General features: G+C 38.3%; 1 protein-coding gene across 2 annotated transcripts in view; it reads right to left on the bottom strand.

Annotated features, from left to right (window-relative positions):
* Positions 1-23,150, bottom strand: part of MPDZ (multiple PDZ domain crumbs cell polarity complex component) — a 558,334-nt gene that overhangs the window by 82,250 nt on the left and 452,934 nt on the right. Inside the window, exons 28-39 of one of the 2 annotated variants that reach the window (XM_089913222.1) lie at positions 22,969-23,146; positions 19,817-19,927; positions 15,191-15,289; positions 14,362-14,433; positions 11,919-12,081; positions 9,954-10,150; positions 8,727-8,818; positions 8,431-8,521; positions 6,214-6,294; positions 2,944-3,036; positions 2,780-2,854; positions 1,470-1,644 (exon numbers count right to left, since the gene is read on the bottom strand). In XM_089913222.1, the coding sequence (XP_089769348.1) occupies positions 1,470-1,644; positions 2,780-2,854; positions 2,944-3,036; positions 6,214-6,294; positions 8,431-8,521; positions 8,727-8,818; positions 9,954-10,150; positions 11,919-12,081; positions 14,362-14,433; positions 15,191-15,289; positions 19,817-19,927; positions 22,969-23,146 (1,427 nt within the window). The remainder of the gene's footprint in view (positions 1-1,469; positions 1,645-2,779; positions 2,855-2,943; positions 3,037-6,213; positions 6,295-8,430; positions 8,522-8,726; positions 8,819-9,953; positions 10,151-11,918; positions 12,082-14,361; positions 14,434-15,190; positions 15,290-19,816; positions 19,928-22,968; positions 23,147-23,150) is intronic. The other variant, XM_089913221.1, reaches the window with a different exon arrangement.

The raw sequence follows: 23,150 nt of genomic DNA, 5'->3' as shown, positions 1-23,150 counted from the left end.
ATGTTTCCATTTAGCATTTTATATTTTTATAGACAATGCTATTTAGGGATTACTTAAAAACGAAAAATGAAAAAAATTCCATTTATTTTTTTAACATTTTAGTGAATTAGTATTTCTAAATAAAGGATTGCTTTCATCAGATATTTATTACTTTAAAACTTTTTAGACAACAAGGTCCAACTGTATAGCACAGGGAACTACATTCAATGTACTGGGATAAACCATAATGGAAACGAATATAAAAAAGAATATATATGTATATGTGTGTGTGTGTGTGTATTTTATATATATATATATAGCTGAGTCAGCAGAAATTAACACAATATTGTAAGTCAACTATACTTCAATAAAAAAAAGACTTTTCAACCAACTATATTACAAATGTTTTAAACTGCTGTTTCCTTAAAAATCTGTTCAAAAGAACTGAATGTTTCAGTCTGGAGGCCAAAAGAGATTTTTTTCCCCAGTTGCAGAAAAAAAGCAATGTTTTTTTTCTTTTTTGTTTTTTTTTCTTTTTCGCGGCACGTGGGCCTCTCACTGTTGTGGCCTCTCCCGTTGCGGAGCCCAGGCTCCGGACGCGCAGGCTCAGCGGCCATGGCTCACGGGCCCAGCCGCTCCGCGGCATGTGGGATCCTCCCGGACCGGGGCACGAACCCGTGTCCCCTGCATCGGCAGGCGGACTCTCAACCACTGCGCCACCAGGGAAGCCCCAAAAGCAATGTTTTTAAGTACTTTTATTTTCAGTGCTGCAAAGCTTGAAATTTATTCTTTTATTAAACGCCAGTGTAATTTTTCTCAAAAAAGTAACTCAAAGGAATAATTTGCCTCAATATACTAGACTGGCATTTTAATGATACACAAAAGTTTCATTCCGTGCTCTACATACAACTGTTTCATCTGCTTTGACGGTATCTACTATTTACACTCAAAGGATACAACTCATATCAACTACATATATGTGCATTTTTAAGAGTCTGATGTAGTGCCAGGCAATGTTGACTTCACACCAGTGAAGTGGTGTATCACTGTATCCATTTTAAAATGAGAATACTGAGGCTTTGGGAAGTTAAGTTACTTGTTCAGTAGTATAAAAAAAGGAATGTACAAAATGGTGTATCTAATGTATTAGTAAGATAACTGGAATCACAGATATCCTTAGCAAAAGATCCTTGGAGAGCAAAGAGTACCACTCCCTTGTCTTAGAGATGAGCAAGCTGAGGCTCAGAGTGGCTGCATGGCTTTCCCAAGGCTCTATGGATGGTTAATGTACAGCAGGCAGATCCCCTGCCTCACAGTCCAGTGCTCTTGCTTCAGGAGCCCTTCGTTTGTACCACCCTTTCACCAACAGGCTCCCTGACTACGGCCTCTCAAGCAGTGGGCTACATACAGGCAGGTGGCTCCCACACAGGGACCCGATACTGAGTCTGAATGTGTCATACGCGCAGGACTAGCAGGAGACCAGCCCTTACTTCGGATGGGCTCTGGTTCCGGGGAGCCAGACGGTGGGACCATCAGAGACTGGGGGCTGCTCTTTTTTTCTCCATTGGCTGTACCAGCTGCTGAAGCAACAGCCTGGGAATCTGGATTCTCAGCACGAATGGTCAGTTTCACTGTTGTCCTCGCTGTCTTCAAAAGGCTAATAAACTGGCAGGGTGTTGGTTTAGAGGGGAAATAAAATTTACAGGCAAATTAGTAGACTTATACTTCCACTATTATAGCTGGAAACTAGAACCATCTATGGTTGAGAGAAGAGTCAGAGGCAAATTCTTTCCCTGTCAGGATTTTTGAGTGGTCAAGCAAGAATGGTTGCAGTTCCTTTCTAGTTTCTCCAATTCCCTGATATTGATTAAGGCCACAGTTAATTTCTGCTATAAGTCTAGTTCTGACCATATTCTTCATTATATAAGTAACGGGCTTTCAATTTTTACATTTCTAATTAATACTGCCCAGTTCTCTGGATTCTTACAACCTTTGAAGACATATGGGGTGCTTTACCCACTTCTGTTTCTACAGAGAATGCGAAGCAGCTTACGCAAACATTTTTAATAATATGGAAACGCTTAGGTTAAAAGCAAGATAAGGAACACTGTGCAACAGAAGAATCAAGCCAAATGGCAAGTTAGAACATACACATGTTGAGTTAAAGGATCAAACCCATACAATTATTAAAACTGAATTTAAAAATGGTTTAAGCATCTTGCTGGCCAATGTAGAAATGGAAACATTGACACTCCAAATCTCAAGAAAAATAGGGTTTTTTTCCTAGCACTTATGAAAGGCCTCAAATGAGACTCCTGGTAAGTACGGTATTAACATCACTTTTGAGGAGGAAGACACTCAGGCACAAATAACTGTTTAACCCCAATAAAAGTTATACATTTAATGGTTGAGTTTTAAAATCTATTTATAAAGCAATATACATAGTGGATATTTTATAGGAGCAAACATCCATTGAAAAATATTCCTTTAGTTTTAATACTAAGTTGAACTTTGTTTAGAAGTTCCAAGTTTTCCTAAGGAAAAACTGAAATGATATTTATCAAAAATGCTGACTGAATCCTGAATTTATCAGGTAACAAAAAATACCTTAACATCATCTTAATTGGAAAACAGAAAGTAGAAATTAAGTAAGTTCCAAAGAATCTCTTCTTCCTTGCAGATATCTGTCTAAAATAGCTACACAGCTCTGATTCCCTATGACTGACCCCCCCACACACACACGTTTAGCCATGTTCAAGGATGAGTTTATGGTTTCATCTGCTTTCTTTTGGAAAAGTACCTTTTCAACAGGATAGCCAACAACAACTTCATCATCTACAGCCAAAATCTGATCTCCAACTTTGAGCCGTCCATCCTAGATGGAAACATGGAAGATTTTGAGTGAATTTACAGAAAGAATTCCCTCCCCACCACTTTCTGAGAGTGAGAAGAGGGAAGGCTCACCCTGGCTGCTGCCCCGTGCTCTGTTAGACTCTTTATGATGACCCCGCTGAGTGTATCTTCTTCACTGATGGCAATGCCCAAACCCCCCTGATCCTAGAGAAGCAAAAACAGAAACATTCAGAAAACGTGAAACAGGTTAAATTTATCCAAACGAAAAGGTATGTGACCAAAACTTCTGAACACTGTCTTCTTATCCAAGGGCTAGAAAAGAAAACTGTTCTAAAATCCACTATTACAGGGCTTCCCTGGTGGCGCAGTGGTTGAGAGTCCGCCTGCCGGTGCAGGGGACACGGGTTTGTGCCCGGGTCCGGGAGGATCCCACATGCCGCGGAGCGGCTGGGCCCGTGAGCCATAGCCGCTGAGGCTGCGCGTCCGGAGCCTGTGCTCCGCAGTGGGAGAGGCCACAGCAGTGAGAGGCCCGCGTACCGCAAAAAAATAAAAAAATAAAAAATAAAAAAATCCACTATTAGAAATCTCTTCTTAAGCAAACTTTCAATTATTTTAATGGGATTAAATTCTCCTCCATCAAATAAATAGTCAAATGTTTTCACTCCTCCCATATGTCCACTATCTCTAGTATCTTTAGCATATATATCCAGTAGCATATCTCTAGTAACTCTAACAAAATATCTAGAGAACTAAAACGTATTCAACAATTTAATGACTGTACAACGTCTGAGAATTTAGCTCTGTGTAACTGGCTAACTAAGTGATTCAACACCAAAGTATCCTCCTTCTTCCTCTTTCTGGCCTACAGCTTAGAGATAACCGCTAACACTGGCCCCTTCATCCCTTTCTGCTGTCCTTCCTCCTTTAGCAGACAGACTGCCATGACTGCTCACGCGCTGTCCTTTCTGGGGCTGAATACCCAGACTGGTTACTTCAAATACTCGTGTTCTGATGTGGTGCGGAGTGAAAATCCTCTCAACTCTGAACCCAAAGACCTGCACTGAAAACCTGCCAAAGCTAGAAGAGCTACACCTACTTTTGTCTGTATTTTCCACACTTTTTTTAAATGAAAACCAAGTGTTCCATAACATTGGGTTTTACCTTTTCTTAACGTTTACGTGAACAAAATTACCATAGGGTTTTACACATTTCATTCTGGTTAGAGCTAGCAACCTTTCTCATTAGAGTTTGCACCTAGGGAGATGGAAAGCAAAAGAGAGAAAAGGGAATCTTGCCATGGTTTCTCTGAAATGTATACATGAGAGCAAAGGTTGCCACCAGACATTTAAGATCACGACAGTGAGATAAGCCTTCACCATCATTTTAAAGATTATCAACACTGTGGCTTTGCAATGATGATTAATGCTTGACGACTTTCCGACTGTCACTGTGCATCCTCTCTGCCACTGCTCTTTTCACGTGTATACAGAGAAAATCACACACTTTCAGGGAAAGCAGAGCTCAGCTGTAATTTCCTTTCTGGCTAGCTCTAGAAATTTGGATACGTTACCTAACCTATCTCTTAACCTCAACTTTCTTATCTCCAAAAAAAGGGAAAATAATTCTTGCCAACTACAAGTTTGCTGTGAAGATCATGTGTAGTAAGAAAAGGCTGAAAAGCCTGATACACTATGCAAAAGTGTTGCTATCACACACACATTCCTTCTACTTATAACTCTACAGGATATAATCAAGTTGACTTCAGATAAAGTGCCTAAACTTGCCAGCATTTTGAAACCCCGAACTCTGATCTACTGGTCAAAGAATCAGGCACACTGAATAGGAAGGTCAACGTGCTATGAGACTGACAAGTCTCAATGCTGATGCCAAATGTAAGAAACTGAGCTACCCTCTATTTGGGACACTCCACACCAATGCTCTTTCCTACTACCACAAATAAATATTCGTTTGAATGAGTAATACTCTATATCTACCATGGCTGTATGTACTCAATTCTGAGGTTTGGTTCTATTATTGTCTATTCACCTAACTGTAGTCAGAAAAGTACTTTACTAAGTACAGACGGCATTTGCTGGTTGTTTACCTAAAATCCGTTCTCGTCGTACTCCTTTATACAAACTCAGAGACTTCCACTAGAATATCCAGTCCCCTCTCCCCCTGGTGCCTCAAACGACTCTCTCTTAAATGGCAATAGAATGAGGGATTCTTGAATGGAAGTGTATGGACTTCTTGATAGAAAAAGCTTTAATAACTTCTTTTCCCTCTATCCACAACGCAAACTGCCCACGATGACTTTTCTTAAACGTGTATGATAAGACCACAGCAATCCATTTTTGTAGAGTTATTTTTTAAAAAAGAAATCAAACCAAGAAGAGTCACAGTATTTTTTTCCACTAAATGCTTAACAAAATCTGATCACATGCCAGGCTTTATGCCCACCACTTTATAAACAACTCACTTAATCTTTATAATTACAATATTATCAGAGGTAATACTATCATATCCAATTTATAGGTAAGAAAATGGAGGCAAAGCAAGACCACACAATGTGTGAAGTCTGGACCTGATGAAACAAAGATTCAATCCAGACAGACTGCCTCTGCTGCCCTGGACGCCTTGGAGCTGGGGAGTCGCAGAGGAAGCACCCCTTTCTGCTGCAGTATTTCATGTTCAATCCCTCTATCCCACCACCCTACCTCCTCCCTTCCTCTCCTCTTCCCTGAGCAGGTCACTACTCTTTCTGCTTCTACTCTGCTCATCCACTGCCCACCTGCATTCCAGCATGAGCCTGCAGCACTTGACAACATTTACAGGTGCTGTTCAACATCTGTTCAACAAACCACTTCTTTAAAGTGGTCACTTGAACCTAAGGCTCAGACCTTTGCAAAAGCAAATACCTCAGGGATGCCTATCGGTGAGACTTCTAGTTATCTGAGCTTTCGGTTTCACGAAGGACAAAGACAATAACTTCCGTTTCTTTATTCTTTTTATTTCCTCCATAGCAGGTCCTTGGTAAATAAATCAAAGGAGAGATCACTAAACGTCATACCTTGGGATAATCATAAAGGCAGGAAAAGCTGGGTCCCTGCCCAAGTATCAGTAAGCACAGTGGTTCTCAAACTTTAGTGCACACTGGCGTCACAGAGAAGGCTTATTATTAAAACGCAAGATGCGGGGGCACCCCCCAAAGCTCCTCATTCAGGAGGCCAGGGTGGGCCCACACACCTGTACTTCTAACAAGCTCTCAGGTGATGCTGATGCTCATGCAGCTGGTCTGGAGCCCAGTTTTGAGAACCAGTGAATTAACACACCAGTGTCAAGGAAGTCACATCATTTCACTCCAACTCAAAGCAGATTTACCTTGGGAAGCTCCAGATGTTGCACGTTTGGAAATGAACTGAGGTCCACAGCTGCATCGGAAGTAGTAACACTCGGTTCAGCCTGACAGAGGGAAAGAAATGACAAAATAGGCAACTGAGTGTTATGTAGTTTTGTTTGTTTAAATACAGGGACTACTTAAACAAAATTATTTCATATGCTGTAATTCCTTATTACTATTTTATTATTTCATGACATTTGTGAACATTATATTCTCTTTAAAATACGAGTGAGGTGTGATTAGACAGCAATTATTTTGGAGCACAAAGACACAAGGTGCTCCTCAAGACTGCCTGGGTTTACTCCACAGTGCTATCTAACGAGAACCCAGCTCCAAACGGTGCAAGCACTGAAACACAGAACACCAGCAGAGGCACCATTCACTATGCTTTACTGTGCCAGTCATCAAGTGTATTTAGGAGCTATTAAATGTTTTACCTGAAAATTACTAAAATCCATTTTCTTAAGGGACATATCTGGTACAATTCATATGAAAATAAATTTTTCTCCCTTATAATCTTGAAAAACCACTTGACTCAGTTCCACCATTATGATCAGTGAGTTAGCTCACCAGCATGAGACAATGATTTCTGCATCTTATGTACAGAAAAACCCAATGTATAGATATTAATCTAGGGAAGAGCGTTTCCATTTCTATGCCTTTTCCCACTGATAGTTATCACGGTTCCTCTAATTTTAAGCTTTTCTCTCTCTCCTATCTCCTTTTACCCATCATTCTAAGCACGTATCCAATGCATGTACGAATCGAAACAAAACTCCCACCAAGAACTCAATTTTTTGTCACCCTCTAGCCATTGCCTTGTCTTTCCTAATTTCTTATCCATCATTTGCTTTCTCAAAATCACTAATAATCTCCTAATTGGGAAATCCAAAGAACTCTATTCACCTTCTCACTTGAGCTCCCTGCAGTATTCAAGGCTGTGGAATATACCCTTTCTCAACGGGGCTCTCCTCAGCTGCTGTGCAACATGCCCGCCTGGTTCTTCTTCATCTCTGACCTCTCTTTGTCAGCCTTCCTCCTTACTGTTGATATTACACATTTCTGACCTGGGCCCTCTTCTTCTCTAAATGTTCACCATAGGCCAGAGCCTCAGCTCCCATGGCTCCCAAGTCGGCATCTATGGGGATTCATCTCTAAACTCTACACCAGGCGTCTCCATGGACACTCCTACCAGGCTTTCCAACAGGCACTTCATTCCTAAGTTGCCTCAGAGAGAATGTTCTCTACTTTTTTTTTTACAAGTATCTGCTTCTCTTTTTTATTTTAATGAAAGTTAGCCATCTATCGAGTCACCAAGTCAGATATCTGGAAGCTTCATACCTCTTGTCTGTATCATTCACCAGTTTATTCTCAGCCCAAAACACAGAACCTATTACAAGGCAGATACTCAACAAATATTTGTTGGATAAACAGATTATCAACCAGTCATTTTTCCTCACTGAGTATATTTAGTTAGGGATGAAGTAATGTCAATTTGGGTCCTAAATATATCTGACATAACCACTTCTTCTTCTCTCTCTCTTTTTTTTTTCCTGCATTCGTTCAGGCCCTCATTATCTATCCCCTGAACTACTCCAATAATGTTCCTACTCCCTTTAACTTAACTTCTCTGCCCTGCAACCTGTGATTTTTCTCTGCACCATTTCCAGAGAAGTTTTTAAAAATATAATTTTCATTCTTTGAATTTGCAAAGACATGGCCTCAAAGACAAAGTCTGCACCATGATCCCCATGATCCGACCCTACCCATTCCCTGCCTCCCACTGTTAGTAACACTCCGCAGTTATCAATTCTCTTCACTTGCCAGAGCCTCCAGGCCAGTCCTCAATCCACGTGCTCTGCCTGCAATGTTTATGGCCCCCAAGTCATCTACTTCCAATATACACTTCATGTGTAACCTCCCCTATGAAGTCTTACTCTCGCTTTCCCTCCAGAGGTAAAACTGTCAACTCCTTTTCTACCTTCATTATTCCCTTTGCAGACGCTACTAGTAGCCTTCATGTAAGTGGTGTGCTTATTTACATGAGTGTTTCTTATACTAGGGTATAAACATCTTGGGTGCCACGGCTATGTCTTACTTATCTTTTATATCCCTGCAAGAGTTCTATAATTGTTAGCTGAATTAATAAGTGGTGTATCACGCAAATCTTCCCAGAAAAACAAGCAGAAGCTACATACCTCCTTATTTTGAAGTTTCTCTGAGGTAGCAGGCAAAGGTTCCACTGTATGCCCAGGACATACGGCCATCTGACTCACTGCATCTTTACTTCTAAAGGAAAAAAGCACTGACCTATCATATCATGAGCATTCATATGATTTTCATTCTTTAGCTTGAAGACTCAGATTATTAGAGAAAATTCTGGGACCTGGAACTACAACACTCACACATTTATATATGTTTTATTTTCATTCAAAAGAATTAAGAATTGAAAGGCAAAGGAAAAATATTTAATAAACCAGAAAAAAATGCTCACCTGATAAAAATTATTTTTACTTTAGAAGGGGCACATTTGATGATTGATGAAGCATTCTGATGACTTCTTCCATATAAAATTTGACCATTGATCTATGAGAAATAAATACCATTAACTGAACCTAGAATCTTAACTTCACACATTTTGATCATCCTATCTAATGAAAAGCACATTTGTTATCTAATGAAAAGCACATTTGTTTCTCCCTTTAAAATATTATATATATTTTTCTTCCTAGAACATGAACCTGACTTTGATGGTGAGAAAAGAAAAGCTCGTGTTTAAAGCCAACATTAAAATAACATGCATGTAGTCTGATCTCCATGGACTAAAGAGGCACCACTTGGACTGACTATAGGACAGTATTCAGGCAGGCGACAAGCTTCTAGAGTGCTTTGTACCAAGCAAGGGCTCTGTGGAAGCACCTGTGACCCGCACAGACCATCCTGGGAAGGCCCTGACTGTCATGGTTCCTAATTAACCTCAAAACTCAAGGCCTGGGAATAGGCCAGTGCGAGAAGCAGTGCCAGGGGATTCAGGGTTTAGGCAGCAGAATGTGCATAAGCAGCCCAGTACCTAATGGAAACTGCCAATCATCCTGTCATTTAGCCACTGCTGACTGAGCCTCCCTAGCCAACAGGGAAACACACGAGGCACGGTTCAAGCAGCGTAAAGACACATGGATCCCAGCCTACAGGAGGCGAGGACGAACAAATCAAGCAAACACAATTCTAATACTGTAAAGTATGGTCCACAAGTTTATTTTGCTTGGCGGGCTGAATTACTCTGTTTGTTATTTAGCCTCAAATCTGACCCCGCCACACCCCACCCCCATGACATCTACCATTAGGGATTTAACTCCTAGAAGGTTCAGTGGATCAGTCTCATTACCAGGGCATGATTGGCCATTTGGTTTTTTCAAAAGCTCCTAATAAAAATGCAGCACACAAAAAAATGTATTTGAAGTGTGATCTTTATTACTGTCTTGGGGCAAAAATTGTTTCTCGTGCTATATAGTCACAACCTTTTAATGGAAGTTAATGGGAACATGGGCTGTAGTTAGTACAGATTTGGTCTAGAGCCAAATTTGCTGCAATGTATCTATTTTATTAGAGAAGCGGTAGTTTCCTCAGTCACCATATGAGACCGGGTGGATTTTCCGGAAACTGATGGTTCCACTGCACCAATTCAGCGAGAGTAAATTCAGTGCTTTCCACAAGAACTTACCTCTAGAAGCTCATCTGCAATCTGCAATCGACCATCTTTCCCAGCTGCTCCATTTGGATCAATCCCCACTATAAAAACACTCATCCTGGACCGGTCTTTGTTCCCAGCAAGACTCAGACCCAAACCACTACGACCCTTCTCCAGTTCAATCATATGTAGCTCGCCTGTTAGGGTTCCATAACGCTCTCTGATATTTTCTACACACAACAAGAACAAAAAACCCACAGATAGTAAGAGCTAATTCACAGCCAAACGCTTTACTATGGAAGGTTATTTAGAATGGCATCATAAGGGCATATTTGTACCAAAATGAAATCCTTAGCAGTTAAGAAAACGCTAAATAGACTGGCGGCCTGGGCGTCAAGACTGGTTTCCTGGAGCACCCAATCTTTGAGGAATTTCTCTGCATCCAGGGTGCAGAGCACAGTATCTGATTAATCAGTTCACCTGGGGTGATCAGGCCCAAAGAAGTGATCCACATTAACACACTCTCAAAAGGCTGTGATTAAAACAAAGTTACTTTATCATTTGCAGAGAACAGAACATACAGAGGACTTGTCTCTACTGGTCAGTGGAAGCTTTTCTTCCACAGGGAAATCTACATGACATGTCATGTTGGGTGGTGCTCGGTACAAAGATCCAGAATAAAGGGGATGGGTTTTCTTATTGCACAGAGCCATCAGGCCACACACACTGATGTACCTGCTGTCATTGAATGAGACCTTTCATACCTCACATCCCACGTGTTCAAGAGGTAGAGTTTATTCTTTAATCTGAGAGGGCAAGGCCACAGGTAGGTGCCCCAGGCCCAGATGAACAACCAGCCAGTGGCCAACACTAATTACCAGGCACGTGAGTGAGCCATCTTGGAGGTCCAGCCCAGCTGAGCCCAGTCAACCACAGCACCTTGACAGGTTAATAATAACTTGTTTTCTTAAGCCATTAAGTTTTGGGGTGGCTGTGACATGGCAATATATGAACATCCCATTTGACGTTTTCCTCAGAGTACATTCTGGCCACCCTGATGGATTAGCAAAACATTCTAATTTCATTAGAAATACACTGAGAAAAGTGCAAACTTTACAAACCATTTCTTAGAAAACATTACTATTTGGCTAATGTCATGCATTCTATGTTGATTCTTAACTGCGTCAATTTCATAAATTGCCATGTCCTGATTCCTTCTTGAATCTTAGCAGCACAAGTTTTGTGCTCTGTACTTCCTAAGAGCATACACCATAGTATTCTTAAAAGAAATAATTACATTTTTAAATGAAACTTTTTAAAGCACTGACACAGAACTCTGAGCTTAATATTTCCCTGTAAAATGGCTTATTTCCTTAGGAAACGGAGATACACCCATGATCCTAATAACAGCTGCCTTCGAATGCTTCCTATGCATCATTATGGCTCCTCAAACATTATCTTATTCACTGTTAGCAACAGGGAATGTAGGAACTGAATTTTAAAAAGGGGGATATCACCAGGCTGAAACTTAGAGGCAGTTAAACAACTTCCCAAATGTCCCAAGGTTGTATCTCAACAATTATACTATGTTACCATCTTAGTACAGAAAATACCTAAAATCAAGGCTGTTCCACCAGCAACAACAAATAGATTTTTACAGTGAGGAATCTGAGGCCTAGAGGCGGGGGTGACAACTTGTTTGAGACCAAGAGATGGCTCATCCAGTTCAGCTTCTGAAAGAGTGCCCTGTCCTTTTTAACTCTCATACAAATGGCAAAGTGGGCTTGAACAGGGATGCAGATTTAAAAAAAGAACATGATTTCATGCCTCAGGAATGTGTGTATTCAAGTATAACGAACAGCAGTTTTTTCCACACAAAACTGCAGCATGTATAACCGAAGGTGAAACGTACTTATTCATCCAGGACATAAGCCTTGAGAAACCCAGAGCTACTTTAATACCTCTTATAAGTCAATGCATTTCAAAAAGACAACTTACTCCAGCTGTAACCAAACTCATCCTCTTTGTCCACATCTGCTGAAATTTCACTTGCCGATGACTGTGCATGATCCTCGCTCATTTCTGCAAATGCTGGAGGAGGGGGCGGAGGCACACTGCACAGCGGAGCCTTTTCTGGCTCGGATTCTGACTGACTGGGAGCCTGTGGGAACAATAAGAATGCAGTGGGTATGCAGTCTAAGGAAGGAAGACTCAACGGAAAGAAATAAGTCTGCAATGTCAAAAAAAAAAAAAAAAAGAGTAGCTTTAAAATATCTCACATATTAAATAATGGGAAAATATACATATACAAAAAATGGTAGAAAGGATTCAGGTAAAGTTTAAATACACTAAACAAAATAGTATGTTCAGAGCACAATCCATTAAATGGTTATATGGTATTTTAAGGTGAAGAATTAAAGGCTTAAATAACTTAAGATGAAAAGTTGTACAAACTTGCTTTTTTGGAAAAAATATTCTCATTCGAAAGTTATCTGGGCAAGATTTTGGGGGTCTAGGAAAGGCTTCCAAGAAACTAGAAAAAAATTAATGAAGTTAATCATATAATCAAGCAAAGCAGTTCAAAGCTTGTTAGTGAGAAGATAGTTAAAGAATTTTTTATTTCTTCCTGAATCCTCTCTCAAACTGACTTGTAACAAATTCATGAAAATGAGCATTGCACATGCAGGGTTCATCTACCAGGGAGACTGTTAGCAAAGAGCACACAAATTCAGATCTCAGGGGTCTCTGGTTTTAAGGGACAAAACCACCGGCCCCTTACCAACGTAGCCCTAAAGGAAAATGGGAAAACAGGGTTGAATACTTCATACAAACCCAAAGTTTGGCTGGTATATTTGCTGTTACTTAGGGCTACAAGTCTTATTTAAAAAAAAAAAAAAAAAAAAAAAAGGACTTGGTATCATCAGGTTCTTTTTTTCTTTAATTGAAACACAGTTGATCAAATTTTTATATTATAGATTATCAAGCAGAATATTAGAGTTAGAAAGGCCCTTAAGTCATTTTATTCATTTTGCGGATTAATAACCCAAGGCTGTGAGATGTGAAAGATTTTGTTCAGAATCACCCAGCGATACTAGACTTCTTTTTGCTTAATTCTTAACCTAATCCAATGCACTTTCCATTATATCATGTTGTCTCCTCCAATTTCTACAGTAAGACAGAGAGTACCTAACTCAAGAGTCAGAGATACCCAGCTAAAGTTCCAACATTGCGGTCAGGCCGTCCCTGATGCCTTGAACATACATTTTTCCTTCCTTCTTTGTTTTACCTTTTTTTTTCCTATATAAAAATCTCTCTGATGTACCTTATTTTGTTTTATATGTGTATATCTGGAAAAAGATTGTGACTAAGAAATATTTCTTAGAGAACACACTAAATGACAGGCATGTACAAATACTTAAGAATAATTAATGTCAAGAATCAAAATATACCTAAAAATGAAACTATAGGGCAGTGAATGTGATCTTTCTTTGATGATTCAGAAAACACTTTGGATGCTAAGCTACCCCAAAAATGATCCTGGCAAACATGAATTACTATTTTTCCGGCCAAGCGAGCTGATTTTTAGACACTTAGGGGCAACAGATTTTTCAAGTCACAGAATCTGCTGCATTAAAATGTTTGGTTTACATACCATTGGCCAAACAGACAAAAACTACTAATGGAAACAGAATCCTTGTTATCCTCCCAAGTGTTGTGCCATAAAACTCTCAAATTAGCAATGTACAAATAAATATAAACAGACAAATAAAAAACTTCATTTGATCCAATGGAGGTTCATTAAATATACTAGGGTAGGAAGGAACATGTAATTTAGAATTTTTCTGGTTAAAAGTTTTTAAAAAATTTACCTCTCTAACAATGGAAAATGTGAGAAAACATGAATTAAGCCCATTTCATTTTTAAAAAGTGGAACAAAATCTAATATAAACTTGCCATAATTTTAATAAATTTATGGATGCATATTTTATAGATCTTACTCTCTGCATAACATTTCTGAGCTGTTATTTTCCTTAAAAACAAACAAACAAACAAAACCTGCTTGTCTAAAAACTATTCAGAATCTTACTTAGGCAGAACATTTTCGTACTGTGAATGAACTCAAATGGTGCCCTAACATAACTGATTAATCATAAAGCCAATACAAGCCTACGTTTACTAAAGGGGCAATTAGGTGTTCTATTTTATTATTCCTGATACTCTCATTCTTACTGAGATCATGTAATTTCGCTTGCTGTTGACACTTCTTAAAATTTACCAGTGAAAATACAACTCTTTAACAAAGACCATTTAGCCTTCATTGGCAAAAATGCAAAGTGTACTTGAAATCATTCCATGCCATGTATGCACACAAGTATAACGTACACACACAGCACACTGTAACACACCCACTTACTTGTGAAAATTTCACATTAAGACAAACCTTAAATGGTGTGGGAGCAAAAGGGTTAGTTGGGGAACAACGGAAGAGAACTCTACTTGAATTCTGTAATGCCTACAGTAACAGAAAACATATTCCTTCAGATATAGCATCTTTGGTTATCCATATTACAATAACATGAAAAATCCAATGAATATTCATAAAATGCTTCCTGAAAAAAATTAACAGCTTTCTTCCTTTCATGATCAAATTATAGTATACAAGTTCTTGTAAGTTTTTGTTTCAATTTTGGATTTATAATTTCATCAGAATATGAGAATATCCAAGTATAGATTTACAAATGTTGAAACAGTTCCATGTTTCCTCGTAAGGCATTTACACGGACATACTTTATGAATATTCAACAAAATCCTGCATATACACAATTATGTATGGAGTGATTAACTAACAGAAGAGCTTTTAGGACTACCTTGTATAAGTCTGAGAAGGATTTAAACCAATACAAGGTTGTTAAAGAAATTATGTGTGAAAGTAGCTCATACATTTAGCAACTAACAAAAATTTATGTATCTGAAAATTCAACTCACACCAAAATATAGGAAAGGCATTGGACTCACGATTCTCCCTTACTCTTCAGAAGGGCCATGTAATTTCGGCTATAAAAATGAATAGGTTCTGGCAACAAAATGTGCTTAAGAAAGGATTTGCACGCCCACTCCAAACACACAGTTTTTTGTTTTTTGTTTTTTGTTTTTTGTTTTTTTAATCCTTGCCCAAATTTAGTAAACACTGAACTGGGACAAAGGCACAGTAGCAACAAAGAACAAAACATTGGCAAAAGGCAATGGCAAGACAACGGTCATTATCCAACCTTGTCAGCGTTGAACTGTAGAGAATCAGCAAATGGGTTAGTGCTGCTGAACTTGTACTTAGGGTAAAGGTTGTGCGGCAAGGAAGGCAAAGGGGATTTCTAAAAGGAAACATAAGAGGCGCTGAGCGCAAAAGAAATGTACTTAAAACAACTCATTTATAAGGACAGAGCAATTGCTGATTTAAATAACTGTGCAACACTAGATCCTGTCAGATCTCATAATTAATTAATAACATCTTATCAAACAGCATAGAACTCAGGGTTTACCTCTAGCAACCTGAATCCACACTCAAATCTAAATCTGGCCACAACACACACAGGAATCAAGTCTGTCAAACTGATCCCAAATTTCTTTTGTTTTCACTGAGTGTCTTCACTATCACCGACAGAGAGGCACATATATTTCACCCACTTATATTAACACATGTTCCATGCATATCAGTAAACATGCTTCAAAATTGAAACCATAAAAGGTTTTCATTTACACTTAAAAGCAAATTATGCTTTTTTGGTAAAACAAAGAAAAAAGAGTCTATCTGTTGCAGAGTGCAAATTAAACATCTGTCCGCTAGTCCACTGGTAAACTTCAGTGTTCCGTTATCTTGTTTCCCAACTTTTCATACCTTGACTAGATATTAAGTTTGCTTCAATCAACGGTATTCTTTAATTTAAAAAATGAAATCAACAATTTTTAAAGAAATGACCTGCTGTACAGTGGTGTTCTCTATTTCTGCCCACTTTTTCTGGAGCTAGGAACATATATATATATGTATAAATATAAATATATATATATATAAATTTCCTATAAACGTTCCCATATTACTGGGGAATTTATGAGGCTCTGGGTAATTTTTGAAGTCCTGCCTTACAGTGTTCACACAGGTTTTGTGGCTCGCCTGTGATATACTCTGAGCTTGGACTACTGCAGCTGAATATACGTATTACAGGCAGGATGACTGCCAGAGAGAATGTAGCATTTTCAGAGTAAAAAAAAAGGAAAAAAAAAGAAAAGTAATTTCCTTAGCACAATAAATTCTTCTCTTTTTTCACACTGCTATCTTTTTCTTTTATTGACTATATCTTTCAGGGGAAATTGCAGACGTTTAAAATTCATTTTGGCTCTAACTAAATGTTTGTGTTACTTCTCTCTATAAAAAAGCCCTACTGGCAAGCATCAAGAGTAGGGAGAGGTTGTCATGTGACACCACCCTGTATGAGAGAACACTCTACAAAGACTATCCTCACTCAATACGCCTGCACTAAAGCTTATGCCACATCACCCTTTCAATCTGCTCTTCTTGCAATGTTTTTCCTACAGAAGGAAGATGGGTAAAAGAAATGGGCACACTGACATTTCTGCTCATCTCAACTTTCTCTCTGCTTTTCAATTTAAAATGTCAAACTCCTGCTTTACAAAAAAGAAGATCACAAATGCCAAAAAACATGACCATTTATTAAGGTGGAAGAAATGACTAGGCAGAGATTAAAAACACAATCCTAGGCAAAGTAACTCAGTGCTATGGAAAGTAGATTATTTCTAATCCTCATACATGGAATTGTCAGGTTTTACATTTCCTTTATAATTCTGTAGAACAATATAAATCAAAATAATAACGGGAAGAAATGGAATATTTAAAAAGAGCTCTGGTTTTTTTGTTTGGCTTTGCTTTTTGTTATTTCAACTTGCAGCCCTTAAGGATTAGAATTTGGCCCTGATAGGAGAGTATAAAAGTACAGGATGAGCACAGCAAATGAAATAGTAGATCACTCTATTATGAGGGAAGGATTTATAGAAACAGACTATATCTCTTATTAAAAACTCAGTGATGAAACCCATGTTTATAGTTCCAAGGGCTGATGAAAACAGAAACGTTATTAACTGAGAAGAAGCACAGGGAAGGCAAAATCATCCTCTGGCCCGTATTAGTGGGACCCACCCTTTAATGCGACAATGCAGTCAGACTGAGTTTGAAGTGTCATACTGGTGGAATTATCAGGGCTAGTTCTGGGAAGTTCTAATTCTCGAACAGTTTAAGAGCCAAAGAGACTGACTGGCTTTTCAGTCTATGTACAAGTTTCTCTTGAAGCTTTATTATATCCAAAAATAAAACGTTTCCCATCAAGAGACTCTTATGTATGTGTAATTTTTTCCCTTTCGGCTCCTGGAGACATCATTATTTTCATAGGGAAGTAAATCATTAAAAACAAAGTAGATCTCATCTTAAATGCAAAATTAATTCTAATTTCCCAAAGCAAAATATGTATGTAGAGGAGGAAAAATATCTTTCCTCTACCTGTCGTAGATTCTTGACTGGACCTCTGTAACGAAAAACAAATTTACGAGGGGAAACCATGTATATTGATTTAACGTAAGTTTTGCATGACATGGGGCCTTCATAAGGAAATGAAGACCAGAAGAAATGGTTAAGTCTGAGTGTTTTTATAGGAGGTCTTACGAAGAGTAGAAAGTTACAGAAAATATGATAGGACAAAACAGAACGAGCTAAGTGTAGTTAACTGGGGGAAACTTAGCAAGGCCTGTTCATTCTGATTCCTCCCAGGATTCCTCCTCGTCTGGAGATAAGGATGCTCCTTTCCTTAAGACCTCTCAGGAGAGCCTTATGACCTGCTTCAGCAGAGAAGGGGGAGGTCAGAGTCTTTCCAGCACCTGCCTTTTCTCAAATAACTTCAGTTTAAATATTCAATATGCCAAGATGTCGTATTTCAGGGTACCATGTCCTAAACCCTGTCACGTATCATTTGACTACACATGTCATTCTAAGCAAGATTTATTCTGGAATAATTGCTATAAATCAGGCTTCATTATACCTCAGATAATAAAATAGGAATATTTTCCAGGTGCATGAGAAAAATATCTTTCTAGTGCATTAGAAAATGTGACTGGCATTGAAAGAAGTGTTTGTAGTTTTTTCAAAAGTAATCTGAGAATCCTATTCAGCAGTTTATAGTATTGTCCTAAATGATATAAAAGTTGCAAATTAAAAAAACAAAAAAAGGAATAAAACCCACCCACACACAAAAAATAGCTTTAACTTAACTTAAACAGCCATTTACCAACATTATCATACTGTGTCTATGTTTAACACAACAAATGGAAACAAACGTAGAAAGATCTGTAGTTATTTAAACAAACTGAATAGCATCTGAAAAGAATGCAAGATGATACAGCCCCACCATTTGGCAGATTTTCTCATCTGAATGGATAATTATCACCTAACAATCAACAACTGAATGATTAAAAACTGCAGATGTGAAGATAACTGCTTACATTAAGAACTACTATTTCATTTCTTACAGTGAACTCAGACCAGAGCTACACATGTCTTGACAACAAAGGGAAAAACCAATAAGATAAATCTGGTCACTTTGTTTCCCAGGGCACAGAATATTGACAAGTTCCTTTTACTGATCTCATCTAAAAACCTGTTCACTTGAGCATTGCTATCTTAAATTTTTAATTTTAAGAATTAAAATTAAATGTATTATACATAAAATTACGTATTTTAAGTTTTCTATGATTCTTTTTTCTATGATTCTTTTCACTTCCCTCACATGTGTTAATATTATCTTTCTAAATACAACAAACCCTAAAAACTAATAAGGAGGTATTTCAAAGAGATTCAGTATGACAGGGGGTTCTTAAATCCGGAAGTGGAAATTCTCTATGAGCCTCAGGACATCTAGGAAACTCCTGAAATGCTATGCAAACTTTGCAGTAAATGCGAAGAACTTTCTAAGGGGTATGTGGCCCCAAAATATTCAAGAACTGCTGCACAGGAAAATATTATTTTTTTCACCGAGGCATAAAGAAGAAACAGAAAAAAACAGTTTTAAACTCTTGGCATAATTTTCATCTTCATAATTTTCAACACATCGAACACACAAAGCTTCACTTAGTATCTTCATAAACAACATTCACTGAATGTGCTTAGAATTTCTAAAACATTTTTTAAAGCCATTTCACCTGTGACGACTGACAGTAAAATGCATTAGTAGGTCTCTGTCCACCAGGGGCAATACGGTAATGAGAGCTATACAGTCAGTGATGATGGCTGGGAAACAGCAGGTATGAAATCACTAGATATAAACATACAGCTTAAACAAAATCCATCATGTGGAAAGTTAATGTTCACTGGGATAGACAAATACATTAAAGATCATGCACAGGAAATCATGAGATTGCATAAACTGGAAATTCTGTCCAGAGAATAAATTTAAAAAGAAAATGAAATCTCTCTGGCTTCTAAGGGACTTGACTAGACGTCACAGACTCTCAACCTGAATGACTCCACCACAACCCTCTTAACAACTTAAATATTTTATGGCTAGAGTGAACACTAATAATTATCCATCTAGATGCCTATGAGCCACCAATGAATCCTACTTGTGTGTTTTTAACAGGCTTCAAGTGTCTGTTAAACATGGTAGAAGGGATTTCCAGGACAACTCAATGGGAAAAAAAAAAAAGCAAAATAAACTTCTAAAAAGTCTCCTGAGATTTCAAGACTCGATCTCAGGTCCTAGAAACAACTTGGCCCTGGATACATTAGATTCCAAGTTGAATACTGTTTGGATATGCCTACCTTGCCCTTTGTGTTTGCTTACCCTTGGTCTGTTTATAATGCTCTGTACCATAAAGACTACAGGGTTGCCTGCTTTCCGAATGGCTTCCACAGCTTGTTCATGGCTTGCATCTCTGAGGTCCATGCCATCCACCTGCAATGGAAGGCCTCAGCTTAACATTTCAAGAAGCTACAGAACAACAGAACAATTTGTCGATCTGGAGTTTTGAGGATCCTGGGTGAGTCTCCTAAAAAATCTGTTTCAGGTTCAAAAATAATTGAGAGTACTTATGAGGCTCCAGAACTTTTCATTTGTCCAGCAGACTTGTGGTCCCTTGTTTTGGACACAGATTTCTGTCTCCAATAATCAACTGAAATAATAATCAATTAGAATGAAGGCTCTGCTTCTGCTTCCCTTACATTGCCCAGTTGTTCCTTTAAATTAATAAATCAACATCATTAAAGAAATAATATAAGGGAACTGCCTAGCAGCACTGCTTTCATCATGAAAGTCACTTTACACGTTTTCTTCCAATTCATTACAGAGTGGTTTGGGAAGTGGGTGTGTGAGGCTTTGTGTATTTCTCTCTGTACAGGAAGCTTGAAGTTAAAAACAAAATTCTGATGTTCAGAAAAATCAGGTTATGGTAAGGTTAGTTTGGCAAAAGAATCTTTGCAGTAGACGTGGTAGGAGCTGGAAGCCAAGAAATTGTGCTTATCTGTTAGTAATTCTTATATAAATAGCTTGAAAGTGAAAGTTATTTTGTAACTTTTTATTGACCATGGTTTGCCTTGGTGATGATCAGCTCAGCTTATGCACTATATGAATAGGAAGGAAAATAGTTTGAAAGGCCAAATGCTAATCCTGCCAGAAAACTATAGGACACTGGTATAATTTTATCATTTCCAATTACCAGAGAATGGCATATACAACAAAATAGAAAAATCAGAGTAGACATAATTCTGAAAAAGAAAATTATTAGATCTCTGCATAGAACATTATCACCTTTAAAAGAATTATATACTATATTTAATTAAAAACTTCCCTCATGTTGATACTTAGATGAAATAACAACATCTCCTTCAGTTCATATTAAAAATGCCTTCTAGGGCTTCCCTGGTGGCGCAGTGGTTGAGAGTCCGCCTGCCGATGCAGGGGACACGGGTTTGTGCCCCGGTCCGCGAAGATCCCACATGCCGCGGAGCGGCTGGGCCTGTAAGCCATGGCTGCTGAGCCTGCGCGGCCAGAGCCTGTGCTCCACAACGGGAGAGGCCACAGCAGTGAGAGCCCCGCGTACCGCAAAAAAAAAAAAAAAAAAAAAAGGCCTCTAACTTTTTGTAAAATAAAAGTATTTATGTTTACTATATATTCCATTAGCGGGAAAATTTAACAGGACATTAAATATCTTTGCTCAAGTCCAAAGAACTCTATACTTGGAATGGAATACTTCTCAGGTCTCTAATTTACATACATTTTCAGAAACTCTTAGCAGAGACATGTTCTAGAATCCCCAGGATTACAGAGGCCTAAGGCTCCTTATTTACAGAAAAAAGCCCTTGCACGTAACAACATTCAACAAACTGTTGCTTAGCAGTATTTTACCACACGCAAAAATCCTTTCTTTTCAATTTGAAAGGGATGTTTTAACTCTCTTAATACACTGAAACAAACATTTTGGTGAAAACTATGATTAATCTTTTCTTGAAATAATTTATAAACATTTCTTACTTTTTTCTACTTAGGTCAAAGGTATTCAATAGTGAAGTACCTATAAAATAAACTGCCTTGTGATAATCTTAAATTAGAAATTTTATGTAGTACTATAACTAAAAAAGAATCCTTTAACAGGGGGCTAAGGTATCATCTAATGAAAAGTAAAGATGCAGGAAGAGAGAAAAAAAAGCCCATCATTCTTCCTTATAAATGGTCAGAAGAAAAAAAAACACCAGACATGGCCCTTGCTTTCTCTCAAGTCTCAATCTTCTTCCTTCTTCAACTCTCAGAGACAATCAATAAAGGAATAAATAGATCAATGCCCAAAATGTTCATTTCAAAGTTGTGACTGATATGGATAACCTTCTTCTACACAATTAAGGCATTTTAGTGCCTAAGTTATATGGGTTTAGAAAATGAGATACAATCACTTGTACAAAGTAAAAATAATGGTTGTTATAATAACAAAGTGATCGGTTTCTATTTGGAAGTTGTCTCTTTTAGTCTTCTCTCTAAATCCTGGAAACTCAGCAAACCTGGGTTCAGCTACCGCTTCCTCTAACCTAAACTAAAACTATGCTTATGCTGATCAAATAATTCATCACACTGTTCTGAAGTGACTTGATCACTTGTCAAGTCTGTCCCACTTGACAGGCAGGCACAGTGTTTTATTTACCGTGGGATGCCCAGAGTCTGTTACAGCACCTGGAATGCAACAGCTTCTCCAGGAATATTTGTTGAGTAAATGATGAGTGACTCGTGCAAGAAGAGTTAATTTAAAATATTAAACCTAGCTTTGAATTAAGGGATTAGGTACAGTTTGACCAAACGCTTCTCTCTCACACATAACGAAGTACTCACACATGCGTCCACACGTGTGTACATACCAACTCACACGTGCACACACATATACACACACACACACAGCCCTTAGTGATGGATGGGGAATGGGCACAGCACTGAGATGGACGAAAAGCCACGCTTGGATTGGCAGGGGTGGTGGGGGAGACATTTATATAAAAGGCAATCAGGATCTTAGCATAAAAATTTTACTAAAAAGACTCACTTTAAAAAATCTCATCCAACAACATTTAAGTATTTCTAGAAATAAAATCTCATTTAAGGGATTAATTATGATGTACACATTCTGTGTGTGTCCGTATACTTTTAAACGATTCAATGATTTCCCCAAGAAATTTGCTTTGTTCTTTAAACTGAACTTAATTATTTTATCTTAGTGCCAATGCTTTTTTAAAAAGTCGATTATACCCCCAAACACCCATCTCTACATCGAGATATATAATCTGTCATCATATACTGAAGAGAAAAATTATGGACGAAAACAAACAAATAAGAAAGAAATGCTTTAACAGCAAACACATTTTACTCTAATGTTGGGTCAGTGTAAAGATGATGACTCCCTTGGTAAAGAGGATGGCCCAGGTGAATAGTTTTAGCACAGAAAGCTCACTGGAGGGTACCTCTACTATTCTATCTCCAGGTTTCAAGGTTCCATTTTTGCCAGCTGGACTATCTTCAAGAACATGTTTGATGAAAATGCCCCTCATCACTTCACCGTTGCTTAGACGACTCCCCATCCCTCGTCCACCAACAATGCTGATGCCCAAGGATTTGCTTGGTTCTCGCCAAAGTTCAACCCTAT

Source organism: Delphinapterus leucas, chromosome 6, assembly GCF_059928025.1.
Source record: "Delphinapterus leucas isolate spDelLeu-1000000601 "Yukka" chromosome 6, BTC_Dleu_Yukka2, whole genome shotgun sequence".
NCBI classification, from domain to species: Eukaryota; Metazoa; Chordata; class Mammalia; order Artiodactyla; family Monodontidae; genus Delphinapterus; species Delphinapterus leucas.
Note: the sequence above shows the minus strand (reverse complement) of the source record. Positions and strands in the feature narration are given on the sequence as shown.